This window comes from Musca autumnalis, unplaced genomic scaffold (assembly GCF_047663935.1).
Source record: "Musca autumnalis isolate F117 unplaced genomic scaffold, ASM4766393v1 scaffold_3, whole genome shotgun sequence".
Lineage (NCBI taxonomy): Eukaryota > Metazoa > Arthropoda > Insecta > Diptera > Muscidae > Musca > Musca autumnalis.
The window spans coordinates 65126453-65151765 of NW_027411866.1; the positions used below are offsets into that span (position 1 = coordinate 65126453).

Here is a 25313-nt window from a genome sequence, read left to right on the forward strand (position 1 = left end):
TACAAGCTTTGTCCGGACTGAAATGCAATTTCATGAACCAACAGCAAACAATTTGGAGCCAACTATACTATACGTGCCAGATCTTCTCAACTAATTTATGGCAGGTACCGCAAATCTTCCCTTGTGTCATAAATTATCAATTGTCTTTGTACACATTTGACGGTACCCAAGTAGGAGGAAGTCTAAACATGGTATCTTGGTGACAGGTAGTGGATAAAAAACAAACCTACAGTTTTTTGACAATGCGACATCATATTGACTCCAAGGTCATCCCTTTCTCATAAAAAGACGTCATAGCTGTCCAAAACGTTCAGGTGCAATAGTTCGCAAACCATTCGGTAGATCACTTACTTGTATTCACTACCGTACTTACGTTCAAGAGCAGCCATTATATCTCCATAGTTGTTCCTAGAAGCGGCGGGAATACTCTGTAATACGTCAGCAGCATCACCCTTCAATGCGATAAGGAGTGATACAGCCTTGTCGTTGTCGTTCCAAGAATCTCTAGCAGTCACTGTCTCGAACTGTAATTTGAACACATTGAAAGAGGTAGAGCCGTCGAACACAGGAAGCTTGATTTTTAACGTGTTATGAATAGCTCTCACTGGACCGCCTTTAATTTCCAGTTCCGACATTTTCTTTTCTATGCCCAGAATCTTCTTATCTTGAGCCACAAATTTCTCATTAACAGACAGAATCTTCTTATCCAAATCTTTAACTTTTACCTCCACGTTTTCTACTCTCTTTTCAATCACCATCGTGATGTTCTCGATTTTCTCGTTAATTGTTCTAGAATTTACCTCTACTTTCTCTTCCATGCCCTAGAGTTCTAGAGTTCTCTTCTAATTTTTCCTCTAATTTCTCTTCCATGCCCTTAGCGATTTTTCTAGAGTTCTCTTCTAATTTTTCCTCCAATTTTCTGGAATTTTCTTCACTCTTTCTGGACATCTCTTCCAACATTTTACTGCAATTTTCTTCCATTTTAGCATATAATTTCTACATCATTTTGGAATTTTCTTCACTTTTCTTACTCATTTCCTGCATTATCATAGCCAACATTGATTTCAAATCATCATCCCTGGCAGCTACAGACGAAACTTCCTCAACGCTGGATTCGTCCTTTGCTGATAACTCGTCTTCCTCCTTACTTTCGAACTCATATGTGTCGATGTTTATTCCACGGCGCTCGAACTCTTCCAATAAGCCTTTTTGTAGTTCGGCCTTGTTGCCAGTAGAAGACAACTCCAACTTACTTAGCTCCTTCTTGAAGTCTTCCACTCGTAGATCCTTAAACTTCATTGTAGGATGATCGTAATCTCACTACTGACACCAATTGTTACGGAATTAGGTTTAACTAATCTCCGTGTAGACGTTGTTTTAACCGATCTGTTCAGTTCAACGCTTAAAACACAACTAACTCGCCGTTGTTGATTGCACCTGTATTTATCCCAAAATCTCCTTGTTCGAGAGTTATCCAGAACATCTGGTAACACCTCGAATCTGTGCAACGAACACACAGACGCACATTCGCACTAAGCGAACAACCATACTCACATACAGTTAGGCAAGAAATGTATTGCAAAAACCAAAATTGTTGAAATTTTCATATTAATTGTTCGTTTATGGCAACAAATTATGTAAAAACTACACGGTTTTTTTGTGCAAATCTATTGCTATAGGTCCTTACAACAATATTTTGTCAAAATATGCAAAGGTTATTTGCGATTTATGACAAATACGGTCAAAAATAGAAAAACTACTATTTGGGGGTGACAATAAAAGTATTGCAAAAATTACCAAATCGATGGTTTCTTCGAGAATTACCAAAGGTGTGTTCCTTAATGAGTTGTCTATCCACTTCGGACATTCATTGGAGCATTAATGAGCTTAGTTAAACCAAAAATTAAGGCTCGGTATGTTCCACTCTAAGGATACTGGTTCCCCAATTTTTAGTAAATCTTGATCCTTTGTTGGAGGATGTTTTTGGAGTTTTTTTTTTTTAAATTGGACCCAAACATTTTATGAGGGTTGATATCAGGATGTTGGCCCGATGTATTTAAGAGTTTTGTGTTGTTGTATTACATCGGTAATTTACACAAATAAGATTAACATGTCATGATCTGGTCTTTGGAATGATGGTAGTTGACTTTGTTTGAGCTTTCGGGATCAATTTTTCTGACTTTCAGACTAATGACTATTAAATATTTCTTAATGATGTCAGTGGGGATGTCTTCCCAATCGTTATTATATCCGTGAACCCAATTTCGCATACTATTTTCCATGGTAAGGAATATAGTACCCAAATATTCGATATTCCAGTTTCTCCAGTAGCGGTTTAATTTCCATATTTTATGAATTTTATTGGTCTGTGGCCGATTCGTTATTGTTTATTGTTAATATGGTCCCATGCGTTTTTTACCTGTGTGAAGACCCCCCATGACCGCATTTTTTATCACTGAAGTTTATTACATTCAATACTGTTAGTCTATTATTAGCCGCAGAAATCATAAAAATGCATAATGACCGCAAAAATTTTATAGTTTTATAGTACTGATTTTCCCGTTGCAATACTTTTATTGTCACCCCCAAGTAGTAGTTAATTCTTATTTTTGACCGTATTTGTTATAAATCGCAAATAACCTTTGCATATTTTTATGGAATATTGTTGTAAGGACCTATAGCAAGAGATTTGCACAAAAAACCGTATAGTTTTTACATAATTTGTTGCCATAAACGAACAATTAATATGAAATTTTCTACAATTTTGTTTTTTGCAATACATTTCTTGCCTAACTGTACATGGGCGAAGACGAATACAAGTGGACAAGCACACTAATGACGTAATTACAACAACAAACAAATGCAAGAAATACAAAGAGTAGCAAACTAAACGATAATTACATGATTATGGCAAAACAAACAAAAGCACATTAATCAAAGGTAAAGTAGAACTAGAATGATGAAGAGAATTGTACATGGTAGTTGTTGTTGCTTAAATAAAGTAACTGCGTAATAAAAATTTTACGTTACAATTCAAATTTTAAAATAAACGGAAATCAAACTAAATTAACTTAAACCTATCAGTTACATTCATAACAATATGTATGTTAAATAGTTCATTTCGAAAACTTATGCCTGATTTAGACTATGCTGGATTTAGCAAATCCAGTGGATTTAAGTTGTCATTTTCATACAACATATCTCAAATAAAACCAGATAATTGCTAAATCCAGCATAGTCTAAATGAACTATTAGATATTTTTATCTCTTTTATATTTAATTGCAACAAAACAAAAACACCGTAATTCCCTTTTGGTAGTTTCTTATACCTCTTTCTGCTATGTGATTGAATTCGCCCAACAGTGAGAATCCCAAGCAATGCCTGAGTTTGCCCAACAAGAGAACAACAAGCAGTGTGTTGTTTTTGTAGATTTGTTTAGCAATAGAACGATCAAACAGGAAGTCATATACGCACATATGTAAAAATGTATGTATTTAAAAAGTTTGAGTGCATATTATTCTTTATGCGTTTGTTTCTCTGCCTCTGCTTGTCGTTCTGCTGATGGTTGATGCAAAAAATTGTTGTCCCGCTAGGCATTCTTATTTACTAATGTTCAACGACAGAAAAGAAGAAATAAAATATTATTAATATTCTAAGCATTAGAAGAAACAAGTGTTTTATTTTGTGACGAGTGGAAAAGACAAACAATTTAATAAGTTGTACCCAACAAATCGTTGAGGGAAGAAATAGAGAAGAGTGTCATTTAATATTGTTTAAAGTCAAGCATTATTGTTGTTCCTTTGAGAATTGATTTATTAAACTTGCTCGAGTGCTGTGGCAATAAAACTCGTTGTCATCAAGGGACGGAATTACACATATTACCTGTGGTATCGAAGAAGTTTTTCGCTGGTGAAGGTTTCTTGCCCATATGGTATATTACTCCTAAGAAGAAGTTGCCCCTGAGAAAGAATAATAAGGTCATCCTGGTGGGACAAGCATTGATATTAGTTACCTCAGAGACATTGCACAACATTCTGCACAGAGTAAGTACAGCTGAAACATACAATTTGCATAATCAAGTTTTCTATGTAAAATACGCCCAGCCCGTCTCATCCATAATATCCGTGATGTTAAGGCTCAGAATCCATATGAAATTTGTAAATACATGTATATATGCATTGAGTAATTCCTTTTATTATTATTGTAAAATACCTATTGTAATCTTGAAAAAATCGTCTTATTTTAATCGTGCTCACATGGTCTCAGTCAACCGGCGCCTTTAATCTATATTTTACAAAATATTTGATTTCCATTGCAATCATTGCTCGAAATCAGGCCATTCAATCTCTACTTGTCAACGCTTCATCGTTCTGACTCCTAATCAACGAATTGAACAAGCAAAACAACAAAATCTTGGCCTCAATTGCTTAACAAAAGGGCATAGTTACATACAACGTCCGTCAAAATACTCATGCAGATTTTGCAAACAACGTCACCATTCGCTTTTCCATAAGCGAACAGAACAATTATCTTGCCCTCATGAAGAAGAACCGTCGTCTTACTCTGCTGCTACTCATATCACTTTTCAAAGCAAACCCAGTCCGAATGAGAGTAATGTACTTCTACCGACTGCATTAGTTTTGGTTTGTGACTCTGCGAGAGAATATTATCTTGCACTCGCTCTTCTTGATACGTGCTCCCAAAAAAATTTCATGAGTGGAGATCTTTGTAACTCTTTCAATCTGAAGAAATGCAGAAATTATACAACTGTCCCAGGATTTGGCTCTTGCAATGGTGAAATAGATCAAAAAACACATACAACCATATGGTCTCGTTTAAATAATTTCGACCTGTCCCTGCAGTTTCTTGTCTATCGCAGCATCACTGGATATCACCGAAATGAAGACATTTGGATTGATGACGTTTGGCCTTTCCACTCGTCAAAAAATAAAACAGTTGTTTCTTCTAACGCTTAGAATATTAATGATATTTTATTTCTTCTTTTCAGTCGTTGAACATCATGCGAAATGCCTTCACCACAGTCGCTTAAAGAAATTACTATTGTAGGTGCACCAACTCAAACTGTTCTAATTACTTTGCATCATTTTAGAAGCCATGTCCGTGGTTTGACAGCTGATACAGCCAACGACAATATAATATGCATTTCAAAATTGTTTTGAAAGCCGTTAAGGAACTGGTAGAAACATTTACTCTTGACATCGTAACATACAGTACTGTCGTGTCTCCACACTCGGATTTTGGAACCTTCAAGTCTGCCTCTGAACAACTTCCCAAAACATTTGAAGAAGAAAGGAATGTCGTCATGAAAAACATGACAATGTTACGAATGTAGATACTAGTACCTCTACGAAAGGCATTAACCAAGAGCTAAGGGCAATATTAACTTACTCGAACTTGATTCACGGTAAGTACAGTGCCTCGGAATCGTCTTCTGGTGAAGACAGAATGAAAGGCGCTGACGTCACTGACTAACTTTTTATGGCATGGCCCTCAAAATATTGTGAAGCATTCCATTCCAAAATCACGAAAAGATGACGAATGTAAACCAAACATTACAAAGTTAAAAATGTCTCAACAAAAGCCTATGGATGTGACAATGTTCTTGCATTGTACATAACATCAAAACAAACAAAGAATATACAAGCTTTGTCCCGACTGAAATGCAATTTCATGAACCAACAGCAATCATCGTTCTGACTCCTAATCAACGAATAGAACAAGCAAAACAACAAAATCTTTGCCTCAATTGCTTAACAAAAGTCATAGTTACATACAACGTCCGTCAAAATACTCATGCAGATTTTGCAAACAACGTCACCATTCGCTTTTCCATAAGCGAACAGAACAATTATCTTGCCCGCATGAAGAAGAACCGTCGTCTTACTCTGCTGCTACACATATCACTTTTCAAAGCAAACCCAGTCCGAATGAGAGTAATGTACTTCTAGCGACTGCATTAGTTTTGGTTTGTGACTCTGCGAGAGAATATCATCTTGCACTCACTCTTCTTGATACGTGCTCCCAAATAAATTTCATGAGTGGAGATCTTTGTAACTCTTTCAATCTGAAGAAATGCAGAAATTATACAACTGTCCCAGGATTTGGCTCTTGCAATGGTGAAATAGATCATAAAACACATACAACCATATGGTCTCGTTTAAATAATTTCGACCTGTCCCTGCAGTTTCTTGTCTATCGCAGCATCACTGGCTATCACCGAAATGAAGACATTTCGATTGATGACGTTTGGCCTTTCCACTCGTCAAAAAATAAAACACTTGTTTCTTCTAACGCTTAGAATATTAATAATATTTTATTTCTTCTTTTCAGTCGTTGAACATCATGTCAAATGCCTTCACCACAGTCGCTTAAAGAAATTACTATGGTAGGTGCACCAACTCAAACTGTACTAATTACTTTGCCTCATTTTAGAAGTCATGTCCGTGGTTTGACAGCTGATACAGCCAACAACAATATAATATATAGATGCGCCTTGGCCCAATCTGAAAGCACTCTGCATTTCAAAATTGTTTTGAAAGACGTTAAGGAAATGGTAAAAACATTTACTCTTGACATCGTAACATACAGTACTGTCGTGTCTCCACACTCGGATTTTGGAACCTTTAAGTCTGCCTCTGAACAACTTCCTAAAACATTTGAAGAAGAAAGGAATGTCGTCATGAAAAACCTTTATGTATATGACAATGTTACGAATGTAGATACTAGTACCTCTACGAAAGGCATTAACCATGAGCTAAGGGCAATATTAACTTACTCGAACTTGATTCACGGTAAGTACAGTGCCTCGGAATCGTCTTCTGGTGAAGACAGAATGAAAGGCGCTGACGTCACTGACTAACTTTTTATGGCATGGCCCTTAAAATATTGTGAAGCATTCCATTCCAAAATCACGAAAAGATGACGAATGTAAACCAATCATTACAAAGTTAAAAATGTCTCAACAAAAGCCTATGGATGTGACAATGTTCTTGCATTGTACATAACATCAAAACAAACAAAGAATACACAAGCTTTGTCCCGACTGAAATGCAATTTCATTAACCAACAGCAAACAATTTGGAGCCAACTATACTATACGTGCCAGATCTTCTCAACTAATCTATGGCAGGTACCGCAAATCTTCCCTTGTCTCATAAATTATCAATTGTCTTTGTACACATTTGAAAATACCCAAGTAGGAGGAAGTCTAAACATGGTATCTTGGTGACAGGTAGTGGATAAAAAAACAAGACTACAGTTTTTTGACAATGCGGCATCATATTGGCTCCAAGGTCATCCCTTTCTCATAAAAAGACGTCATAGCTGCCCAAAACGTGCAGGTGAAATAGTTCGAAAACCTGAGTTTCTGCCTGGTTGTTCCGAGAATGAATTTAAACCAGTTGTGCATTGTTGATGATGATGCCGAGAATGCGAGTTGTACTAAAAGTGTTCCAGTTGGTGCCTCCAATTCAGCCGGAGGGTCAACAGTGCCTACCACTGCAGGAACTTCTAGTACACCAATTACAATTGCCGGCACAACAACAACAGGTGTTCTCACGCAGCCGATTGCAGCAACAACAATGCAAAGTGTTTCCCAAGTAGAAACTGAAAGCTTGAGGAAGCAAATTGGCGTGTTGCAGCTACAACTGGCTAATTCTCAGCGTGCATTGAAAGATGCAGTGAATTCTCCTATTGCATCAAACCCGAGTTCAGCACAATTGGTTACTGGTAACAATTGGAGTGAATGTGGTGGTGGTTCCAGTAGTGCCCAGTCTGAAATAGACACAAATGTTCAGAGTGTCACATAGCAATCTTGCGTAACCAGTGATCAGCCAACGGTCTCCCGTCATAGTAAGCCGCCGCCTCTGCAACCTGCTCCGTCGTCCGTTGACCAACCGTCGCAGCCAGCTTCTCAGTCGCCCTTGACGCAGCCGTTTAATGCAGTTCAACAGCCGCCATATTATAACAACTTTTTGATACCGCCATTGCTAAAGAAGTTCTATGACTTACTAAATTATAGTGGTTTTCCTGAAGACTGGCCAATGTTTTCAACGGCATTTGAACATTCCACGGCAGCGTACCAGTATAATAATTTTGAAAATTGTTTGAGATTTCAGAAAGCATTGAGGGGTGATCCCAGAGAATATGTGAAGTCGTTCCTCATACATCCCGACAATTTTAACACTGACGGAGCAACTGAAATTCAAATATATCCGACCTGACTTGTTTATACTAGGGCAGTTGAAGCAGGTGAGGGAAATACCGATGAGCGAAAATGCCGTGGAGACGTGGGTGCCATTTGCAATAAAAGTACAAAATCTAGATGGAATGAAGTGAAGAAGTTAAGGTTATGTTTTTCTTGCCTTGGAAGTGGACATTATACTAGAAATTGCCGCCGTAGAAAAGAATGTGAAGTGCATGGTTGCCAAAGAAAACATAACAAATTGCTGCATAACAAATCAAAGGGTTTTGGTGAAAATAACTCAAATAGTGTTGTTTCCCGGAATGATCAAGATGCAGAACAAGTATTGAGTTGTGTTTCCAGTATTTGTGAGAAATCCACCTGTGAAACTTTATGGTCCGCATTTTTCCTTGTTGGATGAAGGTTCGTCGGTGACCATGATAACAGTTCGTTGGTGAGGCAGCTTAGACTAAGTGGCCGTCAAAGCAGGTTGAATATCAGCTGGTATGGTGGTAAGTCGTCTCAAGAATGTGCAATTGTGGTTTATCTTCATGTGTGGTACTTCTAAGTCAAATAAGTATTATAACAGCAACAGCAACGTTACGCCTAAGTTGCTCATCGGACTTGATCACTGCAATTTGGGGTTGCCAGATGAAGTCGTGCTATTGGAAGAAAGTGGCCCTTAAGGCGAGAACACAAAATTTTTTTGCTTATTTTTTCCGCCTCTCTTCAAAACGCAAAAGTGAAACTGCTGTTTTCAATAGGACAGACCACAGAGAAGCAAGGTTTCAGATCACAAAGTTGAAATTTGTTGAACTTTTGAATTCTTCGCCATTTTTGGCATTTCGTTTCGACATTCAATTTGATATGAACACGTGGTCAATCTGAAAAAAAGAATTTGACTGTAATTTCTATGTTCGTTATTAATTATTTACGAACAATTCATATTAAAAAATTTAATTTTATTTGATATGCTGAAATAATTATATTTATAGCGCACATGAATTTTACGTTTTGATGTGTGATACCCAGAAATAAGCGGCCTACTGAAGAAATACTAAGCAGGAAATTTCAACTAAGAGCTGGCTGTGTTCTTACCTTTATGCCGACTACAGAGAACCATTCAGAATTATGTCAACAAAGGGTATGTACGAAAGTTAACATCATCCGAAACTTCTATTTGTAGCCCGAGAACTTGGTATCTGCCACATTTTGGTGTATTGAATCCCCTAAAGCCTGGGAAACCTCGCCTTGTATTTGCTGCTGCCGACAAGGTCGAAGGAGTTTCTACAAATTCGACATTATTGAAGGGTCCTCAACAATGAAATAATGAAATACATAAATCAGCGGGTTTCGAGTTGCGCAATTTCACATCGAATTAAAAAAGTTCGTCGTGGCGCTGGAGGGTAATTTAGGAAGAAATGTCAACTTCTGTATTGATTTTGCCGATGTACAGTTTTCCACAGAAAAGATTCTAGGCATGTTTTGGCATCCTGGTGACGACGCATTTAAGTTAGAGCTGAAATTCCATTGAGTCAAACCAGACATAATCTGCGGAGAAAGGTGTCTTACAAAGAGAGAATTGTTGAGTGTTATCATGTCGGTATACGATACTCTGGGATTATTAAGTCACTTCATGGTAACTGCTAAATTGTTGTTGAGAGAAGTTTTGATACATCATGTTCGGTGGGATGAAGATATCCCAAATGAACAGTATGACCTATGGAATAATTGGCGTGATGAATTGGGTGTTCCCAGACACTACTTTAGAATTGGTTTGCCTGAAAAAGTCGAGTTGCATGTGTTCGTCGATGCTAGCGAAGACCCATTTGGTGCCGTGTCGTATTAGAGGTCGATAAAGTCAGATGGTGAAATTGAAGTCTCATTTATAACCTCAAAAACCAAATGTGCCCGTTGAAGCCAACGACCACATCGAGACTTGAACTACAAGCTGCCATATTGGGAACTCTTTGGTTGTGCACCATCGAGAAGGAACACTCGGTCAAGGTTTCCCGACGAATTTGCTGGAGTGATTCTTCAACTGTCATCAATTGGATTAATTCTGACAACAGAAGATATAAGCCATTTGTCGCCCATCGAATCACAGAGATTTTGGATTCCACACGTCCTACTGATTGGAAATGGTTGCCCCCGAATTTGAATGTTGAAACGGCAGAAGACACACGAAATATGGATTTCTCGTTTAAATCTCGCTGGTACCAAGGTCCTCAATTTTTGCATCAGCCGGAGGATGATTAGCCCGAAATGATTTCAACCTCCAATGAAGAGATTTCAACCTCCAATTTCGATTTCCACACGCCCTACTGATTGGAAATGGCTGCCCCCGAATTTGAATGTTGCCGATGAAACGACAAGAGACAAACGAAATGTGGATTTCTCGTTTAAATCTCGCTGGTACCAAGGTCCTCAATTTTTGCATCAGCCGGAGAATGATTGGCCCGAAATGATTTCAACCTCCAATGAAGAGCCGCCTGAAGAAGAGCCTCGCTCGAAATTTGTGTTAATGGTCAGTACAAATGTTGTTATCGTTTTAATTGTTTCCCTTCTTTTCTCAGGATAAAATGTACAATGTGTTATGTCCTGAGATTTATCGAACGATATTTAAAGAAGAAAACTGGAAAGGGTGAAAGTTGTTTGACAGTCGCTGAATTGAAGGATGCCGTCTATCTCAACGTGAAAGTTTCGCCTTCAAATTGGATGTTTTAAAGTCTGGTGCTTCCATCCTAAAAAGTACTGAGTTGTACACCCTGTCGCCATATTATTTATTAATTTTATTTATTTATTTATTGAAGTTGTATACACACACCACAAGATGTAAAAAATCTTAATTTAAGGTATGTGCTATTATAATGGTAGTTATGAAAAGTTGGATACACAGAATACATTACACTAATTAGTATGTAAACAAATGCATGATCACAATGAAATAGGGGTCACATTGAATTTTGAATGAATAATCAATTATTTTAACAAATTAAGGTTTTGAGGATTATTAAAATGATAGAAAAGAGATTTTTTAAAAGCTATTGCATTGCCTAATGTTTTAATTGAGTTTGGCAGCGAGTTCCATAGTCGAACGGAATTTATAGTAAAATGCCATTTTGAGAATTCATATCGATATGGAATTGGTGTAGGTTAAGGACATCGAGTGGATCTACCAAATTGTAATTTCTCATACAGATATCGGTGCTCCTTGGTATAAATAATACGGTGTAGAAAGGTTAATGTTCTTATTTTCAGCAAGTCAGACAAAGTTACTCCAAACAGCGATTTGCAGTATGCTGAGCAGCTTTGGTACCGCTTTATTCCGAAAACATATCTCAATACTGCATTGTATGCTACTTGTAGTCTAGATTCAATTTTACTATCGCAGCTAGCAAATATCTCGCATCCATAGAGTAGTGTAGGCATCAACTAGGTTTTTGCAATTAGAGTGCGAATATGTATCGGAGTGCAGAATTGTGTTTTGTATAGGTTTCGCACCCCCGCCGGGGATAACAATCTTGAAGCGATGCAGGGGGCTAGACGTCACAATCTTCTCATTTAACTTCTTGTAGTGTTGAACTGGGAGGCTGTGATCGACCAAAGGTTATCCACTCTCTGTCACGCTCCAATTTAGTGCACTGGAATTCAAAGTGTATCTCCGGATTGAGTGACATATATTTGGTAGCGATCTCCTACCAAAGTAATTGTGAGATCCCCTAACACCAGGGTGTTATGCGAGATCGTGCTCATCGGTGTTCTCAAGGTTTGCAGTTAGGGTACCAACTGTATTCGAACGGAGCCTCGCAGATACCCCAAGAGGGTGGTGGATCGTCGACCGACCAACCTAATGGACCCGCGTTCACAGGGGACCGGTCATATGAAGACAGTAGGGGCTCAACAGGGGAGGGCCAGTAAAGCTGACCCAAGTCCGATGCCCTCACGGTCTTCAAATGACAGGACACCGAAGCCAGCGAGCCTAGAAGGGGTGATCGCCCCGGAGAATCTCCGTGTGGCGATCATCAATAAGGCTGATCTGGATGGGAGGATCAGCGATACGCACTGGATCGCAGTGGAACGCCTTCTCCGGAAGGCCATCACCTCCGATGAGGTTGACGCCGGCAAGACCGGCTTCGGCAGGGCGGTTATCCAAAGGGGAATCAGAATCCTCTATTGCCAGGATGAGGAGTCGAGAGACTTCCTCATCCAGTTGATAGAGGGTGCTGGTGACCTCTGGGACGGCTGCATGCTGGCTGCTGTCCCTGTTGATGAGATACCCAGGAGAAGTGTAGCCACAACGTGGGTGCCTCCTCCTGACTCTGATGCAGGGGAAGTAGTCAGTCCATAGTGGACTGGAGAGTATCGGAGGAGTGCTCTTTTTCAGATCACAGAGCGATACACTTTCAAGTCCACCATGGATGAAAAAGGCAACCGTCTCATAGGAATCCAAGGAGGGCAAACTGGGAAAACTACAACTCCCTCGTTTCCTCGAGGTTGTGTGAGTTCCCTGAACCACGCACAACGGAGGAAATAGATGGCCAAGTTGCAGATCTCACGCGTGTCTTCCAGGGTTGTTATGAGAAGTCTTGCCCATTATCTTATCCTGGTAGGAGAACTCAACCAGTCTGGTGGAACAACGAGCTAGCAAAGCTTAGAAAAATAGCAGGAAAGCTTTTAATAAAGCTAACAGCACCAAATCTGATACCGATTGGAACCTCTACAGAGAGAGTTTCAATCGGTATAAAAGTGAAATCAGGAAAGCTAAGAGAGACTCGTGGAAAAGCTTTAGTGAATCCATAGAGGGGGTTAATGCAGCAGCGAGATTTCGTAAGGTGATCTCGAAGGACCCTAAACCCTTTGGGAGCATCAAACGGGATGACGGTACCTGGACTAACTCCGCTCTAGAGACTCTAGATCTGTTGACAGGAACACATTTCACCGGAAGTGAGGATGCCAGCTCAAGTACACTTTGTGTGGACAGAAGCAGGACCCGCACTCCGGGGGAAGTGGCTCTTGTCAATAGATTAATAAGCCACCACAAAATCTCATGGGCGATTAGTACTTTTCAGCCATATAAGTCTCCTGGACCTGATGGAATCATTCCAGCGATGCTTCAGAACGCACCGACTGTTTTGACAACCATTCTTCAGAAGATTTTTAGGGTAGGGATAGGCAAGTCAACTTTCGATTAAACGATTAGTCGACTTTTTGGTTTGAAAAGTATAAAAATCGAAGTCGACCTTTGGTTATGAAAAAATCGAAAAGTCGACCTTTCATGGTCGACTTTCGATTTTCTTACTCAACATTTTTTATATGGCAAATATTGTAATAACACACTCTGTTGACAGCGATATGTATCAAAAAAGCTATAAAATCGATCAAAAATCGATTTTATTCGACTTTGACCATAATCGAAAGATCGAAAAGTCGACGTTTTTGTTAAAGGTGAAAATCGAACGATCGAATAGTCGACTTTCCCGTTGAAAGTAAAAATCGAAAGATCGAATAGTCGATTTTTGACTTCAATTACGTATCCCTATTTTAGGGCTTGTTTACTACTATCGCACATACCGGCACTGTGGAAAGAGGTAACAGTGACCTATATTCCCAAAGCTGGGAAACCAAGTCACTCACTGCCGAAGGACTACAGGCCGATTAGTCTTTCTTCCTTTCTCTTAAAGACTTTGGAAAGGTTGTTAGACTTAGAAATTAGAACTTTCTTTAGACGAGACCTTATTAGCGAATCACAACACGCTTATATTAAAGGGAAATCAACAGAAACAGCGCTACATTGTGTCGTGGGTTATATAGAGAAGAATACGGTTGAATCGAATTTCACCTTGGCTGCCTTTCTGGATATAGAGGGTGCCTTTAACAACGTGAAACTCGAATCGATCCACTCTCTCTTGAATCGCTGGGTGTCCCCCCTATCCTAATAGATTGGATTGACAGCATGCTTATCAATTCAAATATTGGGGAGAGCTCCATTAGGAGATCTGTCACCAGAGGCACACCGCAGGGGGGAGTTCTATCGCCCTTGCTCTGGCTACTGGTGATAAATGGGATACTCAGGGAATTCGACAATCTAGGAACTAAGGTAGTTGCTTATGCGGATGATGTGGTCATCCTGATTAGCGGGAAATTTCTGTCCACATTGTCTGATTTAATGCAAAGAGCACTTGCCAAACTCTCACGCTGGGCTCACACCAATGGACTTGGCGTGAATCCGGCAAAGACAGAGCTGGTGCTCTTTACTAGAAAAAGAGAGGCCGCCGAGTTCGTTCCACCAACACTAGATGGAGTGCAGCTAAATCTTTATACGGAGGCGAAGTACCTGGGAGTGATTCTTGACCATCAACTTAGATGGAAAAGGAACACGGAGGAGCGCACTAAGAGGGGTCTAATTGCACTCTATTCTTGCAAGAACTCAATAGGTAGGAGCTGGGGTCTGAGACCACATATCATACTCTGGTTGTTCTTGACAGTGGTATGCCCCATTTTGACCTATGGGTGTTTTGTTTGGTGGCAGGCCCTGAATAGCAAGTCCAATTTTTCCAGGTTAGCTACTGTGCAAAGATCTGCTTCAGTTCTTATTACAGGAGCAGTGAGAAGCACCCCTCAAGCGGTGAACATCCAGCCACTGGACATTTCTGTTCAGTATCTAGCATCCCGTAGCGCCTTGAGGCTCAAGGAGCTCACCATATCATCATAAACAGCCTTGCATCATCATCTGCAGGCCTATAGCACCATTCAGAATACAATCTGCAGTCTCGCAACATCATACAGAATCGCTCACAACAAGGAACACATCACACCATCTGCACTCACACACCACCATATACCGTTTGCACAAATCACCATATACCCATCAGTCACACAACACCACAATCTGTAGTCACGCAACATTATGCAGCCACGCCAATAGCAAGAATCACATCACGGCACGGCAGCTGCGCATCCTAAACCTAACCTAACCTAACATAGGTTTCGCAACATTCCAAAAACTTTTCCCGTCCTGTTAATAACATGGTCACACCAAGTAAGGCGATTGTTGAAGATTATGCCCAGGTTTTTTGCTTTTTCGACTAATCCAATTTGTTGGTTGCCAATTAAAATTTGCTGATGAGTTTAAAGGTTTACGGGTTTTCTGGATTTACATTTGGATTTACTTGGATTTATGTGTAGTTTGTTGGATAATGCCCACATGTGAATTCTTTCTAAATCGTCATTAAGCTTCGAAATACCGCCAGACAATAATTGGGGAGAACAGTTGTAGTAAACCTGGACGTCGTTAGCGTACATGTGGATGCGCGAGTACTGGAGTTGCTGTGGAAGATCATTTATATACATCGAAAAAATAAGTGGACCTAGAACTGATCCTTGAGGAACACCTCTTTGGACGCATAGCGGCGACGAGATTGCTTCGTTAATGGCCCCGGCACATACGGTACGTTGTGCGTCGCGTTACAACAACCACATGAAAACTTCAAGAACAAACTTGGCATCACTTACATTTTTTTCATGTGGTTGTTGTTTTTAACGCGTGACGCAACGCACAACGTACCGTATGTGCCGGGGCCATAAGTACAACAGATTGTATACGCTCTGTAAGGTAGGAGTAAAGTACCTTCAGAGCAGTGGAGGAAAAGTTAAACTGTTCACGAAGTTTAAGTTTAAAAACATTATGATCAACACATCACATGCCTTTGAGTGATCTAATAAGACAAGTAGTGTAACTTGGTTGCTGTCAATCATACTTCTTATGTTCTCTGCAGCATCTAATAGGGCTGTTTGGATCTGAATCCTGACTGCTTATCAGTTAGTAATTTGTTCTCATGTAGGATTTCACTTATTTGCACATGCAGGAGTTTCCCAAACACTTTCGACAGGTATGGCAATATCGCAATTGGTCGGTAACTTCCCATGGAATTATTTTTGGAAACGGGAATTAGCTTACCATGTTTCCAGACACTTGGATATTGGCTCGTGGTGCGTATAGTATTGATATATGTGTAATGTGGCGTAAAATCTTTGGCAGTAATATTTTTAAAAATTTGGGATGAACGTTTGATGAAATGGTGAAGCACTTTTGTGATACATCTGTTAAAGTAATACAACTAAGCTCAAAGCCACTGTTGTTGGTAGACGCAAGAGATTTAGTTGTTGCACATTCTGTACCACAGAGTAAATTTTGATTAATTGTTGAAAGTTTCAGAAAGTTTTTGTTTATTTCATCAGGATTACCTACAATTGGTGTATCTGACTTTTTTCCAATGCCAATTTCTTTGATAATTTTCCACTTCTTTTTTGAATTGATTGTCGAACCGAACTTCCATCGTCGGTAAGCTATGTCTCTCAACTCGACTAAGCGTTTATGTGGGAGTTGAACCAAGAATGTGTTCCTTGAGGAGCTATAAATTCATTTCATTCATTTGCATCCGCCATATTGAAAATTAAATTCCAGTTTATTTTTAAACATTCTGATTCCAGTTGCGCGTAATTTATTTGTCGAAAGTCGTAAAATGATTGCGGGGTAGAAATTTCGCGGTATTAGGCATCATACGATAAAAAGATAAGGTCGTGTTTGGAAAGCACGGCGCACACAATTGATCATATAACATTACTTTATTTATGTTGTCGACTAGGAATAAATCCAGTAGTGTATTTGTTGTTGAGGAGTAGTGTGTAGGTGTAACAGAGTTGACATTTGACATTACAACTGACGAAAAAGCTTCTATAAGATGATTTACATTGAGTACGTTCGAATTGAAATCCCCGGTATTATTACATCTGCATATTCAATTGTTATAGTTTCGACCAATTCTATGAACGAGTCATACACAATATTCCTGTTGGGTCTGTAGACGCAACCTATAAGTATATTTTCGGAGTTTATATTAATTTCAATAAAGACAAATTCCACGCAGTCGGTAATCGTTGATGTATAAACAATTTTACAAGCCAAATTTTTCCGTGCATATATGGCAATACCGCCACCATGAGACCGCCTGTCGTTGCGAAAAACATTGTATCCATTCAGGTTTATTAAGTTATCCGCAGTGTCATTTCTAAACCAAGTCTCTGATACACAAACGAGGTCTACCCAGAATTTTTAAATAAATAACGAAATTCATCTATTTTTCTTGTCAAACTCTGTGCGTTTATGTGGTAAATATTGATGAAAAGAATTTGACGCGAGTATATGGATGTATTGATGCCGCCAGTTGTTTGCCTATTGAAACCAGACGTCCAATTATACTTTCACCAATGCATCGCCTAGCCGAACTTATTGTTGTCCATCAGCATAAAAAGATGAAGCACCAAAACTTTGAAGCCACTATTGCCCCCATATCAAGCCCTTCCCGCGAAAAAGTTGTAAGCGACAAAAAGCAAATTTTACAGGAGACGGTTTCTATTGAATAACTTTTGATCTAACCAAAATTTTTTATTAAATTTTGGTACAGTTCCGTCATTAAATCCTATTTACTAAAAAAATAAATCATTTGTGGAATATCTTCAATATAACGGTAATTTGTGTCGCTTACATCCTTTTCACGCAATCAGGCAATTACATTCAAAAGTGGCGGTTACATTAAAAAAAAAGTATTTGAAAAAAATAATTTTTAGTGTAATTCACATCTACAATTTAGAAACAAAGCAACTTACGTTTATAGCAAGTATTTATTCGAACAATTATAATTTTAAAGCGTATTTCTTGTAATATAGTCGACAAACTACGTGGTATGTTAATGTGAAATTTTGATGTAAGCGACAATTCGCTGTCACCTAAAAATGTAAACAAAACAAAAAGGGCGCTTACATTAAAATAGTTTTTCCTCTAATTTCGTAACGGCAAATGACAGAGTTATAAAAATTTGGGAGATGGCGTATTGGAATATTCTTTATCGATTTCCGTAAAAAAAGAAAATCGAAAAAATTTCGCTTACATCTTTTTCGTGGGTGTTTTGTTTGGTGGCAGGCCCTGAATAGCAAGTCCAATTTTTCCAGGTTAGCTACTGTGCAAAGATCTGCTTCAGTTCTTATTACAGGAGCAGTGAGAAGCACCCCTCAAGCGGCACTGAGTGCAATACTGAACATCCAGCCACTGGACATTTCTGTTCAGTATCTAGCATCCCGTAGTGCCTTGAGGCTCAAGGAGCTTAATCTCTGGCGGTCCTCTGGGTCTGGACATGCTAGTATCTTACACCAGCTTAGCGGTCTGATCGGACTCAGTGACGTAGGGAGTGTAACTGACTACATTTCGCCTTCGCTGGATTTCGATGCAGCGAAGGTCTCTATCCCTGACAGAAGTGAATGGGAGCATGGTAGGCCACTACCCGATAGCCTCTCCATCTTTACTGATGGTTCTAAGATGGCTGAAGGTACAGGAGCGGGGGTGTACTGTGAGGAGCTGAACATTAGGCGTTCATATAAGCTCAATACAAATTGCAGTGTTTTTCAAGCGGAAGTCTTCGCAGTATTGAAGGCCTTAGAATTGGTAGTAGGACTGACGGATCAAGTAGGTAGGACAGTCACAGTCTACGTAGATAGTCAGGCTGCCCTTAAGGCGTTAGGATCCTACACTATTAAATCTAAGATCGTTCAAAAATTTAGGTCCACCTTAAAAACTTGCAATTTAAGCGTCAACCTTTGTTGGGTTCCAGGGCACTGCAATGTTGAAGGGTATGAGATTGTTGATGAATTAGCAAGGCGAGGCTCCCAGTCCTCTGACCTTATGGTAGAGGACTATGTCAAGCCACCGCTCTGCTACTTCCTCGGCAAACTCTGCCAGTTCTATGCAAAGAAAACCGTAAGAATTTGGCAATACGTACCTGGTTGCAAGGTATCGAAGTCAATCTGGCCGGCAATCTCAGGGCGTAGAACTGCGTCCCTTCTCTCACTTTGCAAGTCGGAAATCAAAATAGCTACAGGGGTCATTACTGGCCACTGTAGAATAAGATCTTTGACATGTAAATGGGATGATAATAACATTGAGTACTGTAGGTTATGCGAGGATGAGGAGGAAACGGAGACAATCGAACACCTTTTATGTAGATGTCCTAGACTGATGGCCAAAAGGCATAGACTATTTGGTGTATATGTGATTGACTCTCTATCTTACTTCTCCTCTCTTGACCCTACTATCCTGGTGGTTTACTGTAAGAGTCTAAAGTGGCTCTGGGGCGGGTCAGAACAGGCTTAACACAGTCTAGGAAAATAATCTCTTTTTCTTCTTCTTAAAACAATCTGTTACTCTCCTTTACAATTACTCACTCTTCTTATTCTTTTCTCTTTTGTCTTATCACTTTCACCTTCCCTCCTTACCATCTTTCCACCTAATCCGCAATCTCCTCCCACATAGCTCACCATATCATCATAAACAGCCTTGCATCATCATCTGCAGGCCTACAGCACCATTCAGAATACAATCTGCAGTCTCGCAACATCATACAGAATCGCTCACAACAAGGAACACATCACACCATCTGCACTCACACACCACCATAAACCGTTTGCACAAATCACCATATACCCATCAGTCACACAACACCACAATCTGTAGTCACGCAACATTATGCAGCCACGCCAATAGCAAGAATCACATCACACTTCCCACTACACATCAACATCATCAACACTCACACATCACCACATAGCAGCATCTAATATCATCTCATCCATAGTCCACAGTGAATCTTCCCTTCAACACTATCCATCATCCATCCATAAAATCCACAACCGCACACTTCATCATCATCAACAGCCTTGTATCAACATATGCAGACAATAGGCGCCATTCAGAACATACATCATAGCTTATGACTCTTGTACACCATCATCACCACACGTAACATCAAATAACTCATCCATAATAAACAACATATCACACTTCTACTTCACACCATCGCCTACTATGTACATTCACACTTCATCTATAATCACTTCATCAAATACAACACATATACTTCAATAGTCAGGATGATCACAATGGACCTCAGGTCTCCGAGTGGAGTGGCTGCCAGCACGGCAGCTGCGCATCCTAAACCTAACCTAACCTAACATAGGTTTCGCAACATTCCAAAAACTTTTCCCGTCGTGTTAATAACATGGTCACACCAAGTAAGGCGATTGTTGAAGATTATGTCCAGGTTTTTTGCTTTTTCGGCTAATCCAATTTGTTAGTTGCCAATTAAAATTTGCTGATGAGTTTAAAGGTTTACGGGTTTTCTGGATTTACATTTGGATTTATGTGTAGTTTGTTGGATAATGCCCACATGTGAATTCTTTCTAAATCGTCATTAAGCTTCGAAATACCGCCAGACAATAATTGGGGAGAACAGTTGTAGTAAACCTGGACGTCGTTAGCGTACATGTGGATGCGCGAGTACTGGAGTTGCTGTGGAAGATCATTTATATACATCGAAAAAATAAGTGGACCTAGAACTGATCCTTGAGGAACACCTCTTTGGACGCATAGCGGCGACGAGATTGCTTCGTTAAGTACAACAGATTGTATACGCTCTGTAAGGTAGGAGTAAAGTACCTTCAGAGCAGTGGAGGAAAAGTTAAACTGTTCACGAAGTTTAAGTTTAAAAACATTATGATCAACACATCACATGCCTTTGAGTGATCTAATAAGACAAGTAGTATAATTTGGTTGCTGTCAATCATACTTCTTATGTTCTCTGCAGCATCTAATAGGGCTGTTTGGATCTGAATCCTGACTGCTTATCAGTTAGTAATTTGTTCTCATGTAGGATTTCACTTATTTGCACATGCAGGAGTTTCCCAAACACTTTCGACAGGTATGGCAATATCGCAATTGGTCGGTAACTTCCCATGGAATTATTTTTGGAAACGGGAATTAGCTTACCATGTTTCCAGACACTTGGATATTGGCTCGTGGTGCGTATAGTATTGATATATGTGTATTGTGGCGTAAAATCTTTGGCAGTAATATTTTTAAAAATTTGGGATGAACGTTGTCGAATCCGATAGCGTTTGATGAAATGGCGAAGCACTTTTGTGATACATCTGTTAAAGTAATACAACTAAGCTCAAAGCCACTGTTGTTGGTAGACGCAAGAGATTTGGTTGTTGCACATTCTGTACCACAGAGTAAATTTTGATTAATTGTTGGAAGTTTCAGAAAGTTTTTGTTTATTTCATCAGGATTACCTACAATTGGTGTATCTGACTTTTTTCCAATGCCAATTTCTTTGATAATTTTCCACTTCTTTTTTGAATTGATTGTCGAACCAAACTTCCATCGTCGGTAAGCTATGTCTCTCAACTCGACTAAGCGTTTTATGTGGGAGTTGAACCAAGAATGTGTTCCTTGAGGAGCTATAAATTCATTTCATTCATTTGCATCCGCCATATTGAAAATTAAATTCCAGTTTATTTTCAAACATTCTGATTCCAGTTGCGCGTAATTTATTTGTCGAAAGTCGTAAAATGATTGCGGGGTAGAAATTTCGCGGTATTAGGCATCATACGATAAAAAGATAAGGTCGTGTTTGGAAAGCACGGCGCACACAATTGATCATATAACATTACTTTATTTATGTTGTCGACTAGGAATAAATCCAGTAGTGTATTTGTTGTTGAGGAGTAGTGTGTAGGTGTAACAGATTTGACATTTGACAGTACAACTGACGAAAAAGCTTCTATAAGATGATTTACGTTGAGTACGTTCGAATTGAAATCCCCGGTATTATTACATCTGCATATTCAATTGTTATAGTTTCGACCAATTCTATGAACGAGTCATACACAATATTCCTGTTGGGTCTGTAGACGCAACCTATAAGTATTTTTTCGGAGTTTATATTAATTTCAATAAAGACAAATTCCACGCAGTCGGTAATCGTTGATGTATATACAATTTTACAAGACAAATTTTTCCGTGCATATATGGCAATACCGCCACCATGAGACCGCCTGTCGTTGCGAAAAACATTGTATCCATTCAGGTTTATTAAGTTATCCGCAGTGTCATTTCTAAACCAAGTCTCAGATACACAAACGAGGTCTACCCAGAATTTTTAAATAAATAACGAAATTCATTTATTTTTCTTGTCAAACTCTGTGCGTTTACGTGGTAAATATTGATGAAAAGAATTTGACGCGAGTATATGGATGTATTGATGCCGCCAGTTGTTTGCCTATTGAAACCAGACGTCCAATTATACTTTCACCAATGCATCGCCTAGCCGAACTTATTGTTGTCCATCAGCATAAAAAGATGAAGCACCAAAACTTTGAAGCCACTATTGCCCCCATATCAAGCCCTTCCCGCGAAAAAGTTGTAAGCGACAAAAAGCAAATTTTACAGGAGACGGTTTCTATTGAATAACTTTTGATCTAACCAAAATTTTTTATTAAATTTTGGTACAGTTCCGTCATTAAATCCTATTTACTAAAAAAATAAATCATTTGTGGAATATCTTCAATATAACGGTAATTTGTGTCGCTTACATCCTTTTCACGCAATCAGGCAATTACATTAAAAAGTGGCGGTTACATTAAAAAAAAAGTATTTGAAAAAAATAATTTTTAGTGTAATTCACATCTACAATTTAGAAACAAAGCAACTTACGTTTATAGCAAGTATTTATTCGAACAATTATAATTTTAAAGCGTATTTCTTGTAATATAGTCGACAAACTACGTGGTATGTTAATGTGAAATTTTGATGTAAGCGACAATTCGCTGTCACCTAAAAATGTAAACAAAACAAAAAGGGCGCTTACATCAAAATAGTTTTTCCTCTAACTTTGTAACGGCAAATGACAGAGTTATAAAAATTTGGGAGATGGCGTATTGGAATATTCTTTATCGATTTCCGTAAAAAAAGAAAATCGAAAAAATTTCGCTTACATCTTTTTCGTGGGAAGGGCTCGATATGAAGACGTTACTGGGTGTAATGTGACGTTGATTTATCCACTGAAGTCCTGACGCGCCCCGTCTCCAAACTTGCAGTATTAGATGTTGAATAGCGAATCGGGTCAATTCATGGGGGCGGGGATGTCGCTCATATTTTTTATGTTTGTTTACATATGTTTTTGATCAGTTTTACACACAATCATATGGGTGACGGTGTGACGTCTTTGACACAGCCATCCATATGTTTGTATGTGTGTGTTCTATATTTTGATTTATTTTATTTTGAGTCTTTCGATCGATTGAGCTTTTTGTTATGCAATGATTGTGGCTCAAACAGGTTTTTGTTGGAACAAAACCGTTAGAAGTTTGCAATGCAGTAGAATTTGACGGGTTTTTATTGTCGCCCTTTTTTAATAAATTTATTTACTACTGCACTACTGCAATTTCATAAAATTACTCTAGTATGGAACTCGATTTAAGAACCCCTAGTTTCATGCACGAATACAAAGCAACTGACAATACGGAACTCAGCCAATATTTCTTATTAGTTTTTAATTTATATTTTTGTTAGAAATAAACGCGCATACCACAGTGGTTACCACATCCCATATTAATTTGAAATGTTGGGTGTTTTATTTGTCTGTGGGTATTGTGGTTCTGTGGGAGTTGTTAAATTCGCTATTCCTCCCAGGAGAAACTCAAGTCGCAGCCAGCGACATAAAGGAAAAAATCGTACGTTTTGATGGGTTGTTATCTTTCTTTTGACTCGTAAAATTGTGGATTATTTTGTTAAATCCTCATTTTTCTCTAATGAAGCTTTTGAAGTCCTAATATTTTCTGGATTTTGATTCGCCACTAAACACCTAAAATGATTGAATTTATATTTTATATGTACCATATGCTTATATCAGTGAAATAATGAAATTTAAACTAAAATGTTAGATGTTAACTTTCATTTGACTCTGGATGTATGTCTAAAGCAGTAGCCCAGCAACAATTTTAGCTGATGGTTCTGATAGCAGATTTTTTCCGATTATTTTCCCAGTGATCAGCACATTCTCTGAAGGGATATTTTGATTTGTTTTTGTCCGATTTTAGGAGTACTTTGCACATAATCTCAAAAAAATTGGTCCGTTTCTATTTCTCGCGACCAAACTTCCCGAGAGTTCATTGTCTACAATCAACGGCAAGGGAAATTTCTTTGATTTGTTTGCATACTGTTTAAACTACGTTAAAACTTATAATATGATCAATTATATGTAACATAACTTCCAGCTCTGTAATCATCTTGTAAATTTGGTATCATTGTACACTTATTTCTCTATTCTTTGATCTATCTTTCACTTATATGTAAATGTCAAATTACTCATGGCCACCGAAGGAACTGCATTTCAGCTTAAGGAAGTAATAAAAACTAATATAATACCCCGGTTACACTTAACCGGATTAACCCAGTGGTTTTGGATTTGAAATGTCAATTCCATAGTGCAAACGTCAAATAAATCCTCTCGAAGTGGGTTAACCAGGCAAAAAACTCTAGTGTAACCGTACTATAAAACTTACTGAGTATTTCTCTTGTTTATTCCCGCTAAGGTAATCATTAGCCATAGTCCGATGGCTTTTGTAGTGATTGTCCTATCTCTGGAAATTGCGTACCTACTCTCTCTCCCTCTCTCTCTACCAAGTTTTAAAGATTTCCAACAGCCAAAAAAGTTAAAATTATAATTATTTTATAATAATTATTTTCATTTTTAACTACAGCTCTCTTCTTATTTTTGTCCCAAGAGGCGACGGTGTGACCGCTGACCCCACAGGCATAACAGGTACCCGGTTCTTTTTTCGGCTTGCTGCAGTCAGCTGCATAGTGTCCGAAGCTGTTGCAATTATAGCATCTGACACTCAGTTTGTTTGCCGCTACTTCGCGGTCTACATCCACTGCTTTCGGTAATTTGATAGTCGACAGCGATTTGAATAACTATGTCAAGTTGTTGTACCGTTGCAGTACTGTCTGTCTGCGTAGCTGAATATTCGATATGCATCAATAACATATTCCACCAATTCATCTTCCTCCAATTTTAATTTTTCTGCCAACTCAACTTTTTCATTGTAGTAGTCCATTAAATTTTCTTCTTGACGCCAGACACGACACTAAAATTTTCGGCGCTGCTCTTATTTAAATTCTGTATATTTTGCTCTATCTTTTTCGGTATCTTTGTC

General features: G+C 38.8%; 1 protein-coding gene across 1 annotated transcript; it reads left to right on the forward strand.

The window, feature by feature from the left end:
* Positions 1-10109: 10109 nt before the first annotated feature.
* On the forward strand, positions 10110-10463 carry LOC141398211 (uncharacterized). The gene has a single exon (XM_073975447.1). The coding sequence runs from the start codon at positions 10110-10112 to the stop codon at positions 10461-10463; it is 354 nt and encodes a 117-aa protein (XP_073831548.1).
* The last annotated feature ends 14850 nt before the right edge of the window (positions 10464-25313 follow it).